The sequence below is a fragment of the Alternaria postmessia genome (genome assembly GCF_024291825.1).
Source record: "Alternaria postmessia strain BMP 2775 chromosome Unknown scaffold_43, whole genome shotgun sequence".
NCBI classification, from domain to species: Eukaryota; Fungi; Ascomycota; class Dothideomycetes; order Pleosporales; family Pleosporaceae; genus Alternaria; species Alternaria postmessia.
The window spans coordinates 84,310-107,801 of record NW_026260116.1 but is presented as its reverse complement, the minus strand read 5'-3'; the positions used below and the strand labels follow the sequence as shown (position 1 = coordinate 107,801).

Sequence of the window (23,492 nt, the reverse complement as noted above, 5' to 3'; positions counted from 1 at the left end):
GAACGCTCTTGATCACCACATGCTCTTGCAAATAATTTCTGGGAAGTATGAGATGTTGTTATGAATACTGAATGTATACTGTCTACTTCGCGAACCACACAGTATCTTGGATCTCTTTCGTGATCGTGTATTGGCTAGCACGCCCCTTCAAAACCTGCCCGATTCGAAAGAGCGACCGCATAGGATCAAGCTCGGACTCTATGATCAAGCACAGATAGTATTCTCAGGAATATGTAAAGGGTGGTGGTTTGCAAAATAGGAGGTGATAGATACGAGGATGAATAGCAGTGATGGAGCGGGCTTTGATGCCAAGATGCTACCGTGCACGGCCGCGTAGCGCCCAGGAACGCGGAAAGCGGTACGGTGGAGCTATGACCAGCCGCTGTCTTGCATAATGTCCCCGGACGTAACGCGCATAGACTATCTATCATTCTTGGACAACTTCTCAACTACAGCTCCAGCATTGTTGCTCCAAAGTCTACTTAGCCTCAGCGCAAGCCCTCTCCCAGAAAAGCTGATCCGTGCCACTTGTAGCAATGAACTCTCCCTCCTTGAGTGAATTCTTAAGATACGCGCAATTTCCAAGCTTCGGGTTGAACAAATAACTCTTGCATTCTGCTTCGACCAAACATAGCGTCGCACAAGTCGAGACATTCGTCGCATCGACCAAGTTGAACGAAGAAGCGTAGTATGCCTTAACATTAGCGAAGCCTTCGACGCCACAGGTGGTGCTTGGAACTGGACTGGTGGAAGGAGTATCGCACTTTCCGAACCCGGATTGGCAGCCTGTTGCACAGAATGCGGCGGTGCTTCCACTGCGAGTTGATGTCAGTATGGGAGGAGAGGGAGAGAGGATTGAGAACTTACCACCATCCGTAGGCGCTGCAGCAATCGCCGAATGAAGAGCCCAGGCATGTCACTCCGCTGCCACAACTTCCGTCGACGGAAACTTTTTGGGTGGGTGCTGGTGCAGCTCCCGAAGTTGCAGTCGGAACTGCAGTCGTGGGCAAGATCGATGAAGATGACGCCGCTCCGCAAATTCCGAAGGCTGCATTGCAGCTAGTGCCGCAATGGTCGGCAGACTTTCCACACCATCCATAGGCGCTACAGCAATTGCCAAATGAAGAGCCGACGCAGGTGAAGCCAGAAGTTCCGCCGCAAGTTCCATCAGTGGAGATCTTTCCGCCAGCAACCGGGGCCGCTGATGCTGCGGGTGCTTTCGATGATGCTGCAGGTGCTGCGGACGATAGTACGGGTGCTGCTGATGAGACTGCAGGTACTGCCGATGGCACTACGAGTTTCGTCAGGGATACTGCAAGTGTTTTCGATGACGCCGCAGGTGTTTTGGAAACGATAACCGTGGGCGCTGAAGATACTGGCGATTTGCAGTCTCCAAATTTAGCCTGGCACCCAGTTCCGCAGTATTTTGCCGTGGAACCACAACGTCCATCTTTGGAGCAACAGTTTCCCCACGACGAATTCTTGCAAGTAAGCGTGTTCCAAGACTGTTTACCGCAAACACTCGAGGTGCTGACGCGCAACGCATTAACATTAAGGAATAGAAGTGCCGGAACGGCCAATAACATCGAAGAACGCATGGTGTAAAAGAACCGTCGGAACGAGTGACTTGGGTTAAGAAACGGTCGGCGAATGGGGACGCGTTACGACGTTCGTGAACGGGAGCGACCAGAATATATTACATCGTGAATAGGAGACTTCCAAGCATGGGCTGACTCGTGAAGCGAAAGTGGTGTTAGAGTTCTCTCGGGCTAGACCTGATAAACACAACGCTAGGCTATAATTAAAACCGCCAAGGCTATTGCATCCCCACAAGGCTGAAGATGGCGTGCGTCTCGATGCGCAATACGAGCTCAACATTCGTCGCTTTGCAACTGGAGTTGCGGAGTTGCCGTGACGATGCATTCCGCGGGGAGACACGACGCCAGTATATAGTCAGGCTATATCTTTCGACCACCTGGCATGCAACTTGCTTATCATCTTTTGCTTATTGCTTACTGCTGAAGTAAGAGCTAACCTAGAGAGAGGATGTATTTGCAGGGATTAACATTATTTATATCGCCTTTAACCTGCATGGTATCGTAGTAGCACGCTAGCGTGCCAGTTCATGGATCGGCATTTTATACTAGTACAATTTGTCTAATCTGCTACATACGACCATAGGACACTGAAAATTAGGCTTCCCGTCCGCTCAGCCATATACAAGCAGTGTACCGGCGGATTAGTAGTTAGGTGGGTGACCACTAGCGAATCCCCGCTGTTGTATGTTTTTTCTTTTTTGTTTCACATCTCTTTCAAAAAGGGCGGTTTACCCGTGGCGTGTGCCTCTCTTGAGCAGAAAAACAGATGCACGATCATAGTTCATCGAGCCACTAATATTCATCATGTCCAACTTTGGCTAACCCTGTATTGCTGTTGGAATATAACCAACTGGCCGCGGTTTTGGATCGACTGTACCATTGTACACAGCCTTTGCAGGCTATTTGCAGAGCTTCCGTGTGGTTCTCTCATTAGCCTCATCTCTTGTGGCGCCGTCGATGCTGTCAGGCGCTTTACTTTTCTCAACCCAATCGACTACAGCAACCATAGGATCAATGGGGACTGGGTCAGTGCCTCCAAAGCAATGAGCAACGCCAGGCACTAAGAACACTCGGTAGAACTTGTCATCTTCTCCAACACCTCCTATCCTGTGCTCCACCCGCTCTCGATATACGAGCTATTCTCGTAGGGAATGATGGCATCAGCGAGACCATGCCAGGTTATCATCGTAACACCCGAATCGCGGAGAGCAGTCGATTCGACTGTTTCAGCCTCCATAGACTACTGCCACTCGTGGAAGGCCTGTGTCCACATCGCGAAGTAGCGTTCTCGTTAGACCGCAGAAAAATCAGGTCCAGCTGGAAGGAATGCATCGCGAACTAGTGGCCATTTGGGTTTATCGGTCTTACGCCATCAAGGGATATGCTTATGTTTGCCGTGGACAAGTAACTCGCGCCAGGTGCAAGACCATGCCAGGACTTGGCACCGAAGGGACTTTTCGGACCTTCTCTGATCTAGTGTACAACGTCAACCATTTTTGGTGTAACCTTGACAACAGCCTCTCCATCACACTTGATTTGGCTACCAATAAGCTGTTTAAGGTCGTGTTTGTAATCCTCTGGGTCGATAAGTTAGGTCAAGCTACTGTGTTACAGAAGGCTTGCATTTAGAAAAATCCGCGGTATAGTTTTAACACACAGGGTTTCATCGGATGTACAGAGGCATGTTATATGTCCAGAATACTTTTTTAGGCTGTTAGCGAGGGCGTTCTGTATTTCAACAGCATCCTTTCTGTATATGATGTGGTTTAAAGATCGTTCTTCAACAAATGAAAAGGTTTTGCTTCTTGAGTAAACCGGCTGCGACAGCTGCATCCACTTCGCCATCTATAAAACCATGAACATATGCCGGGCCTACAATCCGGTGCAGGCTACCGAGGCTTCTCTCTGTGAGGTGCGGCGACTGCTCCCGTAGGATCATAGGCACCTTCCCACCGTCTAGTACCACAACGATGTCTCCCTCTTGGGCGTACGGACGAACCATCATAAAGAGATCGTTTTTCGAAACATTGAACGTATAGTCTGTCAAGCGGTGAGGAATGTCTCGAAACGGTGAAGAACAGTATAAATCTGGTGCGTAGTCTCGCGGATCGAATCGAAAGCTTGATAGACCAGAATATCTGTCATCAACACCCCGTAAAGTCTTGATATTAGAGCCACTCTTAAGGAGCTCAGAGTTCTTGGTGTCAAGGGTCTCTATCTCAGATTTTTGCAAGCGACGCATGTTTGGTGGTGCAGTACAATCTCGGGCAAGGGTTCGCCAGAAAGCCCGAATGCGTGTCTCCGCCGGTTCTGGTCTAGAGAATCTTGAGGCTGCCCTCGGCAGGTACAGTTCCTTTTGCCAATCGTCGATTATCGTATTACCGAAATGGAAATCGAGTATGTGTCTCGCTGAGCCGCAGATTGAGTGTAGTGTCCACGGCAATTCATCCAGCTCTTGTTCTGATGGCCTCAGGAGTGGACCAATGCGATCTAGAACAACACTCTTGAGTACCAGTATCTCACTCTTTCCATCGGCGATTGTGCAGGGGGTATCCATAGTTTTTGACCCAGCGTTGAAGATACCCCGTTGAGCGAACAGGACCGAAAGACACTCAGACTGATGAAGACAGAAATCTGGGACCCAAGAAGATCTTTGATCGGCTTCTTTTCCATTACCCCTGGTGCAAATGCTTTCGAAAGGATTTTGGCAGATTATGTCCAGATTCTTGGAGCATTTGATGATGGACAGGGTGGTTTCCGTCCAAATCTGCAGCACGCTTTTCGAATATTCAACATCCACATGATGCGGTCCATCCACCAAGCCTAGAAGTCCAAAAACCTTGTCCCTTGGATCAGAGGACTCCATGTCTCTGAAACGCGCGAGAATTTCTAGCAGATCTGAGCCTGTAGCTTTTTCTTGATATTGTGATGTCAAGGCCCGTTGTGTCACTGTCCGCTGATCCTCGAAGAGTTTGGCGCGTGAGAAAATTTCCGGAAACTGATTTCGACCGATTCGGGCATCACCAGGCATGTGGAAAGCGTCGAAGTAAGGCTCATCCCGCAGAAAGGATGAGACAAGATCCCAGTCCAGTTCAGCGTCCTCGCACCTCAAAGTAACTTTCTTTGCCAATGAAAACTCCTGAACAATCCAGATCCTTCCCCAGATGCCTTCATCTAATGCCATTAAGAACGAGAACAATGCATCTCTTGCATCGACATCCAGCACTAGGTTAGGGTTGTTCTTTCCGCCTCTTAACAGTTCCCTTTCATCTCCAAACAATCGTTCGTTTTCTCTACGAAAGGATGCGAGCGTCGCACTGTCACTGTTGCAAATCTTCTTCAGAATTTCCATACCGCTCTGTATACCCTGATCCGTTATTCCCCATCTGCCAGAATGAGTAACGCAAGCTATATTGCGCTGACCTTTGCTATAGATTTTACGCATCAACAGGATCTGCTGACCTCGCTCATGTATGTTTGACTGATCGATGCAGATACTGTCGATCCAGAGAACCCTTGCTTTGCTCTTGTACCGGAGCGTGGATAACATGTGCTCTACCCGCGATGTGATTGGGAGAGCTTGGTCGGCGACGAACATGTTTTTATCGAAATCAGGTTTTCCCCAGACATACGATATCGCGTCGTATGCTAAAATCGGTCTCGCGGGTGAAGATGCGAGCGAGACGTGCCGAAGGATACCGCAGAGCGGCATTTCAGGCTTCTCCGCAGGTTGCAGCTCCAGCAGGCGGATCTCTTCGGTGTCTATATTGAGCGGGGAGTATATCGCCATGGCCGTTCGAACGACCCCGGTTGCTCAGTGTCAAATTTCCTTGGCTGTGCCGGTGATAATACAATCGATATGCAACTCCAGTTATATAGGAGCTTAGATGTTCTAGTTCAATGTATGAATCGCACTAAGAGAAGTCTGACTTAGGTATTATGAGTGTATGATTTCAAGTATGCAAGACGTTTGTTCGCAATTCTTTGTGCTTCCGTGAGGATTGCATGTTGCACAGGTCCCTCTTTATCGCTGGGGTACACACGATACGGCCGACGCCATGGTGGGGCAGGTCAGAGCTACCATAAGGTCTCGAACCCAACAGTTCCACAGCTGAACTCAGCACAAGATCCACGGAAATTGGATCGCACACGGTCAGCTGTGCGCGCTAAACCGGTTGTTACATGGTCGGGGCTGCTCATCAAGCGAGTAGCTTCTTAGTTGAACATATTGATCTTGCCTATGTAGAAACCCCGTAAACTTCACCATACCTTCTTAGAGAGAGATCTCGGATCCTGCAGGTGTATACGGGATTATTTCAGGTTGACCAGTAAAAGCTTAAGATGGGCGTTGTGACATGGTAACGTGACATAGATCGTTTGTTTTGTTTCTAGTGGCGCTTCTAGATTCATGAGTTTCAGCCTTCAGCCCCCGTTCCTTCTCAGTAGTTCGACATGGTGACAACTCAACTAATCAATAACGCTGAGTGCGCCAGCGCGGCACAAAGTGATCGTCAGCTTCCTCAGGCCAGGCAAGTCACGCCATATCATTCGATGTGATATTCCATGGTGCTTTAACAGCTGATCACGTCGGCATGTACTCGTCAAGATAACAATTGCTTGAATGGCTGTTGACATGCAGTCGCGCTTCACTGGTGCTGAGCGCTTAATATTTCACGACATCATTGGTCTTGCACCCTCTTTCAGCTCTTTCGCATCTGCTTGAGGCAGACTCTAGTCCTCTGGACATAAAACTGTAATTGGTTTCCATATATCATGAGCTAAGCAATATCATCAAAACGGTAGAGGTTGATGACATGAGAAACTGGTTCTAGGATATCCTACGCAAGACCCAAAAGCTGCCTCACCTGACCAGGTCCTCAATGCGTCAATAGAACGCCTAACGAATATCTTTCTCGTAAGGAACTGGCTGGAACAGCCACTAAATACCTGTTTTTCACCCGCCTATCTAGTTGTAGGATGGATGATGATGGAACAATGGCTGGCTAATCCAGTCACGAATCGAGACACGATAGACCTTGGAGCTGTGTATGTACGCAATTTTCTAGTTCGAGAGCCATTTTTGGCTGATATAGGATAATAGAGTTTAGATATCTTACATACTTTAATTCCTATTCACCATATGAACAAAGAAGCGCTCATGCTCTCTGTAGTGTATAGCAAATCGTATGACAAGATATTCAAAAAGATGACGCAAAAGCGTTGTGCAACGTCCACCGCAAGGTTCTTTTGGGGGCCAGCCTTGTCCGTCAATCGAGATGAAGCTCGACCAAGTATTGAGGAAGACTCTAGGCTTGCCAGTTTTGATGATGACGTGAATACGTGACAATAAGCGGTTGTCCATAGTATGCTTATGCATAGGATGAGAGTGTTGTCACTGTTGTGGCATGGGGACATGACGTGCCGTCATTGGCCCTGTCTCCAATAGCGCGTCTACTTTTGGTGCATCCAGCATTCAACCACCATTGCTTCTGAGTTCAAAATGGTAACATACATTTACTTATAACTCAAACGAAGCGAACGTTAGAATAGCGTCTGCTTGGAGAAGCGCTAGTGCCGGCTTGCATACCGCCTACTATTGTGGTACTACTAAAGTACCTTGTTTTGCTAGACTTGTTGCAAATAAGCACCCATCCGGTCAGCCCGCCTTTCCCGTCTTGCTCACAATGAAAGCAACGAGCAATCCACAGACAGTTACTATGTACGCGCTCACTCCAAATGCGCCCTGGATGTCTTTCTCCAATACAGACCAACAAATCCCAAAAAGCAAACTCGCTAACATGAGGACGACAAAGCTAATGGTGATTATTGTATCAAAATCCCAGCCATTTTTGAAGTAGAAACCCCATCCGTCAGCTGGTTGGTCACCATAATCTGATAATTCTCCCTTGACACGTTTAGGTACTCTGTGCATGACCCAGGTACGATTCACGTTAATCGCTGATGGGCATTTGAGCATGTGAACTAACATACTCGAGCCGACAGGCGGCCAAGTATCTGGAGGGCAAGGAATGTTGCAGCGGTACTCCGCGTTGGGAAAAGGCTCCACTATATGTACTGGCGGTAAGCAGTCACAATGGCTCGTTGTAGATCCTACGGGAGGACAAGACTCATTGTGGTCACGGATATCGATGTGACTATGGCTGTGGAGACAGAACTGAACCGAAGTGAGCTTTTACCCCGCGTGGCCGATTACGACGAGTTCACTAACCTTGCAGAAGAAGATTCCTTGTATGCTACGGCACGATAAAACACGCAAATAACGGTTACGGTGTTGAGCTATTTGGTGCTTGAGACGGCTGAAGAGTTCTTGGTCGTTCTTGACAGCGCGAACGTCGATCTGAAGTAAGACTGGTCCGTCGCGAATGCGATCCACGCAAGCCATTAGGTGAACTGGATCTCGATCTTTCTGTGGGTCTTCTGGAGCTGTGATATCTGTTGCAGTAGCTGTGTCGGCGACATTGAAGTGTGGTAGGGCTGTAGGGGTCTGACCATGCCATGAGCATGCTGCCGAAATCCTGTTACCAATATGACGCAACCACATCGAAAGTCGATCCGTGTACTGCTGTGTCCTAAGACCGGCGCGATATGGGATAACCTTGATCTTGGCATCGACCAAGGATTGCTTCATCTCTTGTACCAACGTCCCCACGCCACCCGTTCTTAGCTCATTGAAATCGTCGAAGAATCGGTCACCACAGCTCTGCAGTCGAGGTCAGTTACGTTCAATCTGAGAATATGTCTAGAGACAAACCCACACATTCACTTCTTATCCGAGTCCAACCAGCTTTCAGTCGAGGTTCCAAGCATCCTGTGGCGATAAAGACGTCATCAGTCAAAATCAATACGATATCCACGAGCAGGAACAACACGGCTTTTCGCAAGAAAGCCAAGTTGAAGCCTTGTAGAACGCTAGCTGCTAGATTCGATGCATCTTCCTGCCAAATATGCCATGTAAGTTTTGTGTTGCACCCAGTCGCAGGTGTTAGCTGGAGAGGTGTGCCATGGTTCCTGTTCGGGAGTTTTTCTTCGGAAGTATCTGCCATGGATTGCGAAAGTTGTGAGGGGCTAGTCATGGACGGCGAATCCTTCAGCCCGCCAGCAGCAGGCTTGTTACGCAACGCCTCGTACCAAAGATGAATTTGAGCTTCCAATTTAGCATACGCAGCACTTGTCGTCAAAAACTGCCGAAAAGCTTTCAGATCACGAAACTCCGTCTCGTCAACTGATGGTTCTGCGGGCTCTTCGTCGGAGCTATCCTCAAGGAGCTTTGTCGTCCGGTTGCGATCATTGATAGGATATTGCGACTGTTTGTATCTGTCATCTCCACTGGCGATGTATTGAGCAACGTACCGTGCTTTTACTCGAACGAGACGGCAAGCCGCAAACTCAAGATGGTCGTACGCTTCTTCCTTGAGGTTCTCCGCATATGCTTTCAAATTCTCGCGAATTTCTCTTCGCAATCTCTTAATCCCAGTCTTCTTATTGCTGCGAGCAGAATCACACAGGAGCGTCAATTCTTTGTTCTCTTGTAAGATTGCGAGAAACACACGGGTAGCGCTTTGAATCTGTTGAGCCGAAAACCCGCTATCTGCAGAGAAGGCTGTTGCGAGAGTATCTGAGGATTCTGCAGAGAACACAGAGTCTGCAGTGTTGGATGTTATGTCTGAGGCAGACCCATCATCTTGGTCGTCTTCTGATATTGCTTGCTCCAGGGTCTGCAGTTCAGGCTGGGGAGGGGCTTGGCCGGAACTTTCCAAGTCAAGGGCTCTTCGGAGACCTGAAGCGTCAAGTGGAGCGGTGTAAAGACCTGGTTCTGGTGTCTGGTTATTCTCAGCAGAAGCCTGCCAATCCTGACTATAGGTCTCCTCACGCGGGTTTTGACTTGAGTCGGGTAGAGGCTCAGCACAATCAGCCGTGATTTTCTCTTGATTTACTGAATCGTTCTCTATCGGGTAGATCGCACGGGTGGTCTCCTCGCGATGTTCTGCTTTGTCTGTTAGGCGATCCCAGGCTGACTCTGTATGCCGCTTCATGATGGATGGGTCTATGTAGGCATAGTCTTCTTCTTTCGTGCTGGCAGAGTGCGATGAAGGCATGCTGCTGTGGTAGCTGTTCTCCACGACATTTGCAGTTGAAGTATCGTTGGTTGTATTCCACGGTATCGGAGACGGTAGCGTTTCCGCATCGAAGGCTCCCGGTGATGGCGATGACGACATTCCTCCTCCTCCTCCTCCTCTCCTTCCTCCTTCTTCTTCTTGCCACCAATGGCAATTAGGACAATACGGATTGAGTGCTTTGTTATGCGGCCCATCGCCGCAGCTTTGACAGTAATAATAGTATGACATACTTCTGTGCTATAGTGTGTACCAGGAGGGAACAGAAATTCTCGTTCACAGTGTTTCTAAGCTGCACGAGACAATCACATTGCGCATCAGGCTGAAGGATATGTATCGGAGCTTGGCAAGCCACAGCGGCAACCGCGCTCAGCCTTGCACGTGATTTGTGTCACCGCTCGCCTCACGTCAACTACTACGCAAGGCTTGATCAGATATGTTGAAAGATTCGATGGTTGCAAATGTGAGTACATGTTTCCGATCATCGTGAATATCATTATTCGAAAGATCAAAGAATGCTTGGTCGGCCAGGGTCGCCAGGTAGCACATGCACAACTGTGATTTCTAATTCCGAAAGGTACCTAGGTATCTAACTGCATCCGCCCTACTTTGACGCATTAATCTATCGCCGAAAAGCCACGCTTCAACATACAAGTTATGTATATTCGCGACAGTCCTTCTGCCAAAGCCTGCATCTGGTTATTTTTTTTTCTGCATTTGGTTATATAGCACAGAAATTTTAGATGACGTACGTAAGTCGCCTTCCTTACGTTGAGCGAACAGTGAGCCACCTATACGACATAGAACGCATATCAACCCATATACAAGGGTACTCGGAAACAGGATATACCGCAGGCGTGAGATTGTGAGGCGTAACTGTAGGCAATAGTGCTTGCTTCACGTTACTAAGGATAGTGGGAGATAGCTCGTATATTCAGACTACAGGTGTAGGTTGTAAAGAGAATAATCCTTACCTCGCTCTGTGGAGCGAGGCGCGCCTTATAAGCAGGTTTAACGTGTACTCTGTTCCTTCGAGGGACGTGTGTCTCGAGTCCTCGTTACAGAGATTTATTCATCATGTGATATTCATCCATGTGCCGTCAATGGATTATGCCATGTCGCCAGCCTCGTCCCATTGTTCTCTGATACTTCGAGGTCTGCAATCTGGCGAATACACTGACCTGAGCTCTTCACGTGGATAGAGCCATGTATTTGTACGCCAATGCCAACTGAACGGCGTGCGACAGCTACCCAGACCGCGATAGACGCGAACCTCGATGTTGAACCCTTTTTTCGGACCTTGCCATTGTATTGTGATGGTATAGTCTGTTGGACAAAGAGTGCACGATCCAAATGCAGGTCCAGAAGCCACGAATTGGCTATGTCCGGTTCTTTTGGCCAGCTCGGGAAGCTGCATGGGGAAGCTATCGGGCAAATCTCGCCAAAGTGTGACATGTCTGCAAAGCGAGTGACCGAAATCGTCGATGTGTCTTCTGAGGGATACCGAATCACCTCGCGAATGCGTCATTGATATTGCCGACAATACCAGAAGGTGATCATTGAAAATGCGTGCATGCTGGGTCACCGAGGTTACCACTCCGTTCGGGTAATGAGAGGATCGGGTTCGTTGATTGAGTACGCGAAGGGGCAAGCCGTGGTTGGAGCCGTAGAGGTGTCGGTTCATGACCAAGCGCGTATGGTGGTAAGGGATGTGGCATGTAAGTGGAAGCCAGAGGTGCTTGTCCAAACTTCGCTTGCATGGTAGACTCTCTTCATTGCACGGAATGATGGCTCTACTCCAGCGTCTATGCCAACGATGCAGCTTCGTACAATGATGACAATAATAAAGGAATGGGATGTCTTTCTCGAGCAAAAGTAAGAGCTTTTCTTTCTCTGCCAGTTGCAGGGGAAGATTGCGTGGTTCCCAGAGACTGTGAAGACTCTTACAGGTTAACGCAAAGGACACCAGAGAGCATGCATCGAGATGTGTTGCAATCATCAAGATTATCTCTAGGGGGAAATTGAGGGTACACCGACCTGACGGATCGCGCATTTGTCGAAAAGATCTTGCTAAGCTTTCAATAGCTTCCTGGGCGACCATGACTGGGTTTACCAGGCGGATCTGGTGTTCGGAGCTCCCAGTGTGGCGTAGATTCTGGATCTGGATCGCCAGCGCCATCCTGATGCGCAGGCGTGGCTAACTTCAAAGACTGGAAGGAGAACGTTGACTGAGTAAGGTGTTTGCTTGATGACGACGTAGGCTTCAGTGATAACTAGAAGAACGTTCAGGTTTCGTCGTCATCTGCAATATATATAGTTGAGTGCGCATCGCGAAGCTATCCCGTGGTTCGTAACCACTCCAACCATGGTACTGCGACCCGTGTTATTGATACGAGAAGAACATGAAAAGACATCGCGCTCTTTTTGACTGTCTTGTCTTATGATTTACTATAAGTTACAGAGAGAATGAGCGCTTCTTTGTTCACTTAGCGTATGGATTAGAGCCAGATGATGGTGGGACTCCGACATTTGCAGTGTATTCGCTTGTTAATTATTGGGACGACAACTTCTCACGTCTAGCTAAAAGAAATACCTTTCAATTACATATGCCATTTCCAGTTCTCTCCAACTTCTTGAATAACAATGTGCAGTTGTCACTTTCGCAATCTTCTGCACCGCGACTGCCCGCGTCTGAATGCAATTGCACCTGCTTGCCACCTTAGACACACCTCCCCTCGTTAAGGCACAACTGTACCTGCCTGCCAAGGTAGCATGCTCTCCTGCCGTCAGATAAATCGTACGACAACAGGAAGGGCAACTGCAGTCCCAAGCTGCCACCTCAAAAGCGATGCCCGGCCTTCGCCAGCTGCTTTTCTCTTCTCTCCTCAGGACTGTGACCTATTCGCGAGATTCTGCCATGAATTCGAGCAAAGCTTCTTCCACTGATTCGATCGCCCAGGACGCGTCCTTTGCCTTCTGGTTCCCGGTAGCCTGGACGCTAGTCGGGGTCCTTTCTTCTATATTTGCTTGTCTCCTCGCGTTTTACACCACGTTTCGCAGACGTGATCCTTCAACAACACGCCTCGACCATATCCTGGACGTCCTCAGGACCATAGGAGAGTCAGGCGGCCTCCGGGTAGTACGAGACGACGTCGCGGAGTTGAGGAAGGCATTAACCGCTCCGGGGCAGTTTCTTGCTGAGACTACGCAGACTCTTCGGCAGTTAACGACCGACTTTCAAGCGCTGGCGACGAAAGTTCACGAGACTTGCCAAGCTGTCGACGGGTTTATGACGGAAAAACGGGAGCCAGCAACGCCCGTTCTTCTCGAGATCTTGACTGAACTCCGGAAATCGAATGGTGACCCGCGGTTCCAGAGCTGGCTCAGGCCAGTCTCCTTTCAGGTTTACTTGAATGCTCAAGCCGCAGTCCTGGCGAGAGAACGGAAACAGGCAAACTCCAGTCCATTCCCTGAGTTGGATTGATGACACTACGTCCAGGTAGTGGGGGTGGGTTCCTGTTGGGTGATTCCTCGGGGGCTCGCCTTCCTCAGCGATATGCTCACACCTTACCGTCGGTGCTGGGGTTCAGTAACCTCATTAGAGGCGAAGCTAGGATGAGCATCATGTAAATAATTCCTCAAATCAATCACAAATCTTGTTGCATCGCATGATGTTCGGTGCAATCTCCAATCAATGTTTGCAAGTTCCTGAGTATGTGCATGGTGTGTGCAGTCTACATTGTCTCCTAATCAGGAAACTTACAAAGATTACTAGCATTGTAGTCTTCTAGGCTTTCTATCTATATCTATATAGGTCTGATTCGCTTTGTAGTAGTAGGAAGAAGTACTATGCCCTAAGAGGTGTTTGATTTCTCTCTTCGGTGTAGTGCCTCCAAGAGCCAACCCCAAAATGCGGCAGATGCGGCTCGCTTGCTGTTGACAACATCGTTATTGTTGATCTTCAGTCAGATCTCAAGGATAGCTTTCACCTCAATACGGCTCAAATGGTTGCGGCATCCATCCTGGAAATGGTATATCGCCTTTCTCTTCATCCTATTGTAATTTCAACTTATTCCCTGTTGGTGAGACCATCCGCCTGTATCTTTCCAATCTTGTCGCATCGAACTAATGCGACTTCGCAAAAACAGACATTCATGCTGATGCACACCATGCGCCTGCTATCTTGGTGTCGGTAAGCAAATAGTGATGAGCACAACTCTGAGGAAGGCACACCGAGTGTCTGTTGTCGCGGCTTAGGTGAGATCGCGTTGCCGCTAGTTCTGGAAGACGACAGTTGCGTGTCTAAAGTGTCTACGTGTGTTAGCTATCAGAAGTCGTTGTCCGGCTGGGTTGTGATGCAAGCGTGGATTGAAAACGTAATCTTCGATGCGCTCTTTGTGATGCATTATTACTGAACCCCGAATACCACCATAGCGATGAGCAGGCTGAATGTACCAACCATGTACCCACCCACGCCTGCTGCAGCTGAAACGTCCGATCTTAGGGCAGCCCAGCATATGAGAAACACAAGACTCGCTATGGAGACCACAAGTACTAGCGCAACTATATCGTGAGCCTCCCAACCTTCTCCAAGATGCAGACCCGCCTCCCGACAACGCGCGCGGAGAAGCTGCGGGTATGGCATTGTGGCCTCTAACGACCAACACCATGCAACTGCTGTACGGTTAATGGAGTGTATGAAGACATTATTACGAGGATGTCGAAGCATCTCTTCAGCACGGCTAAGGGAAGAAGAATTTACTAGTGTTGTATAGTTGTATTTTCGTAACTAAAGAAGTGTAGTTGTGCCTCTGTTAGCTGCTAATATACAAGATAAAGTCTAAAAACTAGTAATTGCATGTCGTGTCTAGTGTGTGGTGTCCCCCCTTGGGTGCACGAGAAGCACTGAGGATATCTATGACATGGCATGAAAGTCTCTTCAAACAAGCAAAGATCTTGATGACGATTTGATACCGTCCGCTCCGCGCGATGGCGGGAAGTACTGCTGCAAGCTTCTCGCGCACAATAGCGCGAAGACGCATCGCAGTTTCCGCACCTCCATCGTTGCTGTACAACTAGTCATGAACCTTCCTCCCTCCGTACTGACTAAGCATTCAGTGTACCGGCACACTGCCACCCCAGAACAATACCCGATTGACGAAGTGCGTTCGTCAATGACATGCCGAGCACTGTGTAGGTAGTACTGCGCTTGTACTCGCGGCGAGTCTCAAGCACAATGTCGATCCACACGCAGGACGGTTGTAGAGCTTGCTTTGAAGACTTTGGCGAATGATACTGTACGCAAGCCAAGCCGACGGATGTTCTGGTCAACAACGAAGGCGGTGACTATCGTCACTTTCTCCGTCTGTGCAAGATGACGATCTAATGTGGCATAGTGTCTTGGTAATCCAGCAGCACAGAAGAATATGTGCTTGCACTGTGCACTCGCCATGTGTAATTTGAGGTTTTCTGAAACGCAGTATGTTAGCCCACTGGTCGAAAACAAATAGATGCAAGTATTACCACTGATTCTTACCGACACCTGGTTCTCGTCACCCGTATCCACATAACCTTGAGTCGCAAAGCAAAGTCTTGGTTAACACAAATTTGCTGCCGAAGTTGTTCTTAAAGCAAAGTCCTATCGTTGGCCAGCTGTCGGTTCTGTGGAAGTATGTTTGACGCGTCTGCTCTTGCAATTGACCAGCTAGTGAATGCGGTTGGACGAACCAACAATCCCGCGAATGACGATGTTTGCAACAGACATACTCGATGGAGTAGGAGTACGATAGTGGAACAACGACAGTGGCAGTGGGATAGTGGAAGTGTGATAGTAGAAGTGGCATGTTGTTAGTGTAGGAATGATGAACTGAATGCTATGGAGGATTTGGCTATACAGGCAGTACGCTAACAGCTATGGAAGGTGCCAATAACAACACATGGAAGTTTGCGACCACGATCCATGCGCAAACAAGGCTGCAGCTGTATGCCCCCACCCAACAATTTGGATTACAGCTTTGAGCCTGCCTTTGACCCTAGCGATTGGCCAGTAGTGGCGCCCAAGACTCTGGTACACCTGCTGAAAGACCTAGATATTGCAAATGAGGATCAGAACAAAATCTTCTCTTTGGTACCCAAGCGCAAGGGTGAATAGTTGGTTGTAGCTCCAGGAAAACGATCTTTGGAAGGATGTGGTGAGGCGCGAACCCAAGAAGCCGCGAACACGGCGATTGGCTTGACGTCATCAGCAGATAGAGGGACCGCGACGCGACGTTAACCGATTTCTATATTTTGCCCAGGTCAAATGCGGAGATCATAGTACTACTAGAAAGACCAAGATGTACTAGAATCTCTTGACACTCTTGTTGCCATGACGTCAAGCGTACTCTCTGCTTTACTATCACGTACGGTGTAATACACAACGCTAGTTCGGAATACAACTACACATCCGGCATGATGCAGAGCGCGCTAGAGCACGTGAAAGTTGAACAGTCCCAGTGAGAGTAATCTGGACGTCGAACAAAAGTATGTCGGCGTTGACTGGATCAGCAAGACTGCGGAAAAGAGCCGCAGAACTGTCAAAGCGACTAAGGATAGTTCGCGGTCAAATTGGTAAGCTATCTTCGGCATCATCGAGCGCCTGCGGCATATGCCGATAGTGATACATAACAAGTGCTGCGATGCTTTGAAGATTGGCCACGATCAATCCAAACGCTTAGAGAGCATATTACGGTACTTTGATTCACAGCAAGCGTCATGTCGCATCTCCAATACTACGCATACCCCGGCAAGGGCGAATCAGCGAAGAAGAACTTCAAGTACAGCCAAGCAGTGCGTGTCGGTGATCGCATCGAGTGTGCAGGTCAAGGTAACTCACATCACAATGCTACAGAATCTTTGGGTACTAATAATCGCCCTCCCAGGTGGATGGGATCCCCAAACCGGAGTCATACCCAAAGATATCAACGCGCAAATCGACCAAGCATTCGAGAACGTAGAGCTCGCCCTAAAGAATGCTGGGGGGAAGGGGTGGTCGCAAGTATTCCGCGTAAACTCTTACCACATCCCCATGGATGATGAGGCGCTGAGCGCTATGGTGCGGAACTTCAAGAAATGGGTGCCGGATCACGAACCTATTTGGACTTGTGTTGGTGTTGTGAAACTGGGCGAGGATGCCATGCGGGTGGAGATCGAAGTATCAGCGCATGATGCCAATTAGGATGATGGTGGACTGATATCTGACAAGAGTATTTGGATGAGACCTGTGACGGAGAATCTATTGGATGGGGTCTGTTACAAATCCTGGAATTGGAAAAGTGGAATCTTGCATGATGATTAGGGGCATGTAATCAATCCCATATTCGAAAGCAGATGATCGATACAAAATGATGCACAGGATGATATGATGCTGAAGAGGCGACTGACTGGGCGCGACCTCTAAAAACGAGAGCACGTGAAAGAGTGGCTGCCAAGCCATCGGCGCAACCATGGCCGACGGTATTCTTCCAGTTCTGAGCTCTTGCGACGCGCCCAGCACTTCACGCGCAACTTCGCTGCCGACCCCATTACGACGAATTTCCCATCTCGGCGACTAGACGAACAACCCGTACACGATGCCCAAGTTCTTCTGTGACTATTGCGATGTTTACCTCACGCACGATAGTATGAGCGTGCGCAAGGCCCATAACAACGGTCGCAACCACCTCCGCAACGTCCAGGCCTACTACGAGCAGATATCGAGCGACCAGACACAGCAAGTCATCAACAGTATCACCGACGCGTACAACACAGAAGGCCAGGCGAACCCCCTGTTCCAGCAGAACCTGGCTGGTGGCTTCCCTGGAGGACCAATGGCCGGAATGCCTCCCATGGGAATGCCACCCATGGGTATGCCTGGATTCCCACCACCAGGTGAGTTGTATCGAGAGCTACAAGTGACATCAGGAGTGCTAACCGGTGTAGGAATGCCGCCTATGGGTGGAATGCCACCGCAGTTCATGGGCCGTGGAGGTCGTAAGTTGCCCGATAGTTACCGCCTAACAGTTCTATGCTGACAGTGCTACAGCCCCAATGCCACCAAATGGAATGCCACCCTTCCCACCGCAAGGCATGCCCCCGGGTCCTGGCGGAATGCCGCCCAACATGCCGCCCTTCCCTCCACCACACATGGGCGGCGGCCCACCTCAAGGGATGCCTCCGTTTCCTTTCCCGCCACCAGGGAATGCAGGATCGCCTCCTGGAGGTATGCCGTACCCGCCACCTGGGGGTATGGGCATGCCACCTGGTGGACCTCCAGGCAGATATCCTCCTGGACCGCCGGGACGTTAGGACCGACCCGATGCACACAGGGGAATGATACCTGCTTTCGGTCATGACAACTACGGACTTGCGACTAGTCATCTAGGGATGAAGAGGAAGATTGAAGGCGACGAAGATATACCCGGCGTTTCTATGAGGGGTAGTGGCCGAGAAGGACATGGAGCAGCCACGGGCGCGAATGCTGTGGTTCCCACGCGGATAAACAGAGCATAATGCGGCGTACTGGATACCCTTAGCCACGAACTACAACGAAGGCTGATGCAGATGCGAAGGCATTTGAGCTTCTTTGCGGCAACAAGTACGTTCCGCTCACAGGCTGTTGCGATACTATGAGCTCACGCCACGTAGTAATACTAGTCGAACAATCTATTCATAATCGTACGAAATGTACAGAAGTGGAAAACCATCAAGACACCATGCATGCTTATTTCCCGCAATTGCCAAACATCCTCTCATCCGCTAAACAAACTCCGAGCATACGTCTCTACGTTCATCATCTCCATGCCCAGCGCCGTATTCACAGTTTTATCCATGTCCCACCACACACCGTCCCTCGCGAACACCAGCCTATACTTTTTAATCCCATCGTCTGGGTCCGCCTCAAGTTCGCTCTTCAAATACTCCATGCTCCACAGCTCCCGTTTAACTTGCTTGCCAGATACCCGCTCGATGACATCGGCCAACTGCGCATAACTGACTGTATCCCCCGCTACATATACCACACGATTCGTCGCCTCCACCGTCGAATCCGGTCCGAGGATCCTGGCCAGAACGCGTCCGATGTCATGGACGTCTGTAACGGTGACTCTGTGCGTCCAGTCCCGGAGACAACGCACTACTACCTCTCCTTCCTCCCCCTTGCCCCCTTCTTGACTTCTATCTACCATCCCCCAGAACGGCTCGAAGAGGAAAGACATGAAGATGCCTGTACTAACAACCGTCCAGCACACGTTACTCTCCTGCGCTTTCTCCCTTAGCAAAGTCCGCACATCGCGCTGCGCGCCGAACAACGGCATCAGGCCGTCCCCGTCGCCGGTGACATCGTAGTCGACGCCCCATTGCCAGGGGAAGAACCACAATTTGGAGTTTCCCTGAGCGTGCCGGATCTGGCCCGCTAGGAGGGCTTCGTTGGCGAGTTTGAGGACGGAACTGGGGTCTGCGCCGAAGCCGGTGCAGGATATCAGGATGTCGTAGTTTGAAAAGGTTTCTGCGAGGTCTTTGGAAGGAGATGCGAGGTCGATGGCTGTGAGGGAGAGGTTATTGGGCGATATCAGGTTGGAGTACTTGGCGGGCGAGCGCACGCCGACTGTGATGTGGGTGTTGGGGAGCTTTGTGAGGTGAGGGAGGAATGCTTTGCCTAGTTCGCCGGCGCCGAGGAGGAGGATGGATGTTGTGGATGGGGACATTTTTTAACAGGATGTTTGTGGATTGGTGGGCGAGATGTTCTGGAATTGATCTCCCTGGAGCTTACATCGAGGGTTATTGTGGTGGATTCACGGCAGATGGAACTGGAATTCTTATCTGTGCATGTATTCGCGTGTAGATCTGGGTTCACACTTCAGACGAAAGAGGAGATCTCGCGATTGGTTCTCGTATATGAGTAATGTTGTCCGATGGACGTGTATAAGCTTCCATGTGGTGGGGAAGGGGAGCGGAGATAAGACTGGAGCGGAGTTAGACGGTCTTGTTGGAGGACAGACTGAGAGTGCAAAACTAGGGACATATTGAAGGGTATGGGTAGAGACGTGGCGCTCATCATTGGTATGGATTTGCGACAAGACGGCAATGATAGATTCGGGCGATCTGAGGATGTTGTTGTTGATGTCTATCAGGTGTGCTTCCTGGTGTCGACTGGTAGGGAGGTCTGATCAGTCGGAGTGATGGTCGACATGCTACGGGTAGAGTGCAAACACCACTGCCCATCAGACATCATACACCACATCACTTGAGTTTATATGAATCCAACTCCATTGGTGAGGCTGGCAGCATCCGGCTCGTGGTCCACTGCGAAGGTAGGGCTGGCCGGCTCCGCGCTAGCGCCAACGCGGACTAGTGCCTCGCTTGAATTTTGAAGTCTTGCTGTGCGTCTCCTCGACGAACATCCTCAGGACTGTCCATTAACACCCGAGTGCGCCTACGTCCATCCTCACCACCACAATCATGGCCGAGCAACTCGTACTCCGTGGTACCCTCGAGGGCCACTCTGGCTGGGTCACCTCCCTTGCCACCTCTCTGGAGAAGTGCGTATACACGAGCGGGCGGAAATATGCAGAATGCGCAATACTGACATGCGACCAGCCCCAACATGCTCCTCTCCGGATCGCGCGACAAGACTCTGATCATCTGGAACCTGACCCGCGACGAGACCTCGTACGGTTACCCCAAGAGGAGCCTCCACGGCCACTCCCACATTGTCTCCGACTGTGTACGTTGAATTCCGAAAAATGAAGCACAAGCAATTGGCTGGCTAGGAAGCGGGGACAGCTGAGCTGACAATTGCTGCACAGGTCATCTCCTCTGACGGCGCCTACGCTCTGTCCTCATCGTGGGACAAGACCCTCCGCCTCTGGGAGCTTTCCACCGGTGTCACCACCCGCCGCTTCGTCGGCCACACCAACGACGTTCTCTCCGTCTCCTTCTCCGCCGACAACCGCCAGATCGTCTCCGGATCGCGCGACCGAACCATCAAGCTCTGGAACACCCTCGGTGACTGCAAGTACACCATCACCGACAAGGGCCACACCGAGTGGGTCTCGTGCGTGCGCTTCTCCCCCAACCCCCAGAACCCCGTCATCGTCTCCGCTGGTTGGGACAAGCTCGTCAAGGTACGTACTTCTGATTTTGCTGCATTTTCACCACTCCCCCGTTTATATGATGATTTTCTATGTATTTGCTACTTCAGAGCTTCGGCTATGAGACAATTATCACCTAGTACTGATTTACACTCCCACAATCGACTTGTTTTGGAATTCTGGCGTGTCTCGAGACTGACATCATCCAGGTCTGGGAACTCGCTTCCTGCCGCATCCAGACCGACCACATCGGTCACACCGGATACATCAACACCGTCACCATCTCGCCCGATGGCTCCCTGTGCGCCTCCGGTGGTAAGGACGGAACCACCATGCTCTGGGACTTGAACGAGTCCAAGCACCTCTACTCTCTCTCCGCCGGTGACGAGATCCACGCCCTCGTCTTCTCCCCCAACCGCTACTGGCTGTGCGCTGCCACCGCCTCCAGCATCATCATCTTCGACCTCGAGAAGAAGAGCAAGGTTGACGAGCTGAAGCCCGAGTACTTGGAGGTTGGCAAGAAGAGCCGGGAGCCCGAGTGTGTCTCCTTGGCCTGGAGCGCCGACGGCCAGACCCTGTTCGCTGGATACACTGACAACAAGATCCGCTGCTGGGGTGTCATGGCACGGGGATAAACGGTATTGCATAGTTGTGGGTAGTGCAAATGGTGGGGCGTAAACGGGAAAATCACGATTCCACATCTTCTGTAGCATGCCATGGGTTATGATTGATGCTCATGCGGGATGGGTTTGGGACTCTTCCGGCATTACCACGTCCAGGCGCTTAGAGTCAATGAAAATTCTCAAGTCCAACACTGGATTGCCGTGCGTGGTGTTGCTCATGTCGACTATGGAAGCTCTCATGATGCTTTTGGAGGCGTCGCTTATGATGCGTGCCATACCAGACATGACTCGGTTATGATACGTGGGTAAAAGTTAGGCTAAACTTTTGAAGTATTCTATCTGGTTCCCTTCTTGCAAAACATGTACCTGATGACAATCTACAGCTTGCTGAACTTGGGTGTCGTCTTCTTCAATCCACTCAGCATGGCACCCTTGACATCCTCAGTTTGCAACATGGCCGCATTCCACACTGCTGTATAGTTCAGCCCCTCACTGATCGGTCTGTCCCTTGAATAATTGATAATCTCTTTCGTCCCTAGGACAGCCACTGGTGACTTTGATGCGATCAAGCTCGCCAACTCTAACGCCTTGCCTACCGCCTCCTTCTTGTCTTGATACACGCTCGACACGAGTCCATGTTGGAGCGCCTCGTCGGAACCGAAAATGCGGGCAGAATAAGCAATATCTTTGACCCAAGACAAGTTCCCAACGGAGTGAGGTAAGCGAGATAAAGTGCCAATGTCTGCCGCGATACCAATGTCGACTTCTTTGACGGAGAACTTGGTCGTGGTGGTGGAAAAGCGAATGTCACAAGCGAGACACATGTCGAGGGCTAAACCAAAAGAAATCCCATGCAGCACGGCAATGACGGGCTTTTCGCACTTTTCAACGTCGGTGATGCAGGATTGGAATTCTAAAATGTGTCGGCGCACGGCGTTTGCTTTGCGCGCAGTGTCCTGGGTTGCTACGTCTGAGGAGGATAAGGGACCGGATTCTGAGGCGGCGGTTACGTCAAGGCCGGCGGTGAAGGCGCGGTCTCCTGCGCCGGTTAGGACGACGGCGCGGACGGAGGGGTCGTGGGAGAGTTGGCGGAAGATGGTGGAGAGGTTGAGCCACATGCTGAGTTAGGTGTTAGTTGTGGTTATAATGGTGAGTTGTGTATGTTTGGGAACATGGTTTGTTTTGTGGTATGCTGCAAGATCCTGAGGGCAGTAATGAATTTTGCCAATGGTTGTGTACAACAGAGGTTTTCCTGATCATGTTGCAGCATCGGTGTGTATCCGTCTCTTCAATACCATTCATATGACAGCAGCCTGGGATTACAAAGAACAAGCAATGTGAACAACGGATCAGAGTGTTCTGTACTCACATCTCCTTGAAAGCATTCATCTTCTCAGGCCGGTTGATCTCAACGTGCGCAACATATTCCGCTGGGAACGAAACGTTGAAGAACTCTTTTTGGTATGCTTCCGCCATTGTTGCTGATTAGTCGCGTCCTGTCGTGCAACGTCGTGTTTCCTTGCTCTTTCTCTTTGTATGAGGCTATTGTAGTTGATTGCTGCGCTAGAGAATCCGCTTCTAAAGAAAAGTCTGGAATGGTAGTGAAGGATGAGAGAGAAACGTCGTCGGCTTTGATGACCTGGGCGGGCGAGTCGTTCGGCTGGGGTAGCTTGTGATGGGGTATCGAGCCGAGGTAGAGCACATGCGGTTAGCTGATTACTCGACGCGAAACTCAGGCCGGTCAACCTTCAACGGCTGACACGCGGGCGCCGACGCTGGGCATGGCATTATCGCCTCCAATCACCAGCGACACCGAGATATTGGATCGTCCATCAGATTCGATACTTAGGGTGTCATCTTCAAGTTTGTATATACCGTTGGGATGGCTCACCGACGCCATCATGATGGGCGCAACATTTTCAGTTCCATTGTGGACAAGCTCATCCAGTTGGACGACTATCCAAGAATAATTGACTAGTCGCATGCTAACCTGTGCATGAAGACTGATGTTACATGTCCGCACAAGGC

General features: G+C 50.1%; 6 protein-coding genes across 6 annotated transcripts; 3 read left to right on the top strand and 3 right to left on the bottom strand.

Annotated features, from left to right (window-relative positions):
* Positions 1 to 7,791: 7,791 nt before the first annotated feature.
* J4E82_006926 (uncharacterized protein) lies at positions 7,792 to 9,744 on the bottom strand (the record flags this gene model as incomplete). Its single annotated transcript, XM_051733175.1, has 3 exons — positions 7,792 to 8,319; positions 8,375 to 9,692; positions 9,740 to 9,744. The coding sequence occupies 3 exons, from the start codon at positions 9,742 to 9,744 to the stop codon at positions 7,792 to 7,794; spliced, it is 1,851 nt and encodes a 616-aa protein (XP_051587059.1).
* A 6,742-nt stretch (positions 9,745 to 16,486) lies between these two features.
* J4E82_006925 (uncharacterized protein) lies at positions 16,487 to 16,949 on the top strand (the record flags this gene model as incomplete). Its single annotated transcript, XM_051733174.1, has 2 exons — positions 16,487 to 16,598; positions 16,654 to 16,949. 2 exons carry the CDS (start codon positions 16,487 to 16,489, stop codon positions 16,947 to 16,949), a joined length of 408 nt encoding a protein of 135 aa, XP_051587058.1.
* A 394-nt stretch (positions 16,950 to 17,343) lies between these two features.
* Positions 17,344 to 18,058, top strand: J4E82_006924 (uncharacterized protein; the record flags this gene model as incomplete). Its single annotated transcript, XM_051733173.1, has 3 exons — positions 17,344 to 17,641; positions 17,693 to 17,743; positions 17,796 to 18,058. 3 exons carry the CDS (start codon positions 17,344 to 17,346, stop codon positions 18,056 to 18,058), a joined length of 612 nt encoding a protein of 203 aa, XP_051587057.1.
* A 443-nt stretch (positions 18,059 to 18,501) lies between these two features.
* J4E82_006923 (uncharacterized protein) lies at positions 18,502 to 19,455 on the bottom strand (the record flags this gene model as incomplete). Its single annotated transcript, XM_051733172.1, has 1 exon — positions 18,502 to 19,455. The coding sequence occupies one exon, from the start codon at positions 19,453 to 19,455 to the stop codon at positions 18,502 to 18,504; it is 954 nt and encodes a 317-aa protein (XP_051587056.1).
* Positions 19,456 to 20,209: 754 nt separating this feature from the next.
* CPC2 (cross-pathway control WD-repeat protein cpc2) lies at positions 20,210 to 21,476 on the top strand (the record flags this gene model as incomplete). Its single annotated transcript, XM_051733171.1, has 4 exons — positions 20,210 to 20,289; positions 20,348 to 20,474; positions 20,557 to 20,874; positions 21,051 to 21,476. 4 exons carry the CDS (start codon positions 20,210 to 20,212, stop codon positions 21,474 to 21,476), a joined length of 951 nt encoding a protein of 316 aa, XP_051587055.1.
* Positions 21,477 to 21,841: 365 nt separating this feature from the next.
* Positions 21,842 to 22,940, bottom strand: J4E82_006921 (putative secondary metabolism biosynthetic enzyme; the record flags this gene model as incomplete). Its single annotated transcript, XM_051733170.1, has 2 exons — positions 21,842 to 22,583; positions 22,834 to 22,940. 2 exons carry the CDS (start codon positions 22,938 to 22,940, stop codon positions 21,842 to 21,844), a joined length of 849 nt encoding a protein of 282 aa, XP_051587054.1.
* Between the last annotated feature and the right edge of the window lie 552 nt (positions 22,941 to 23,492).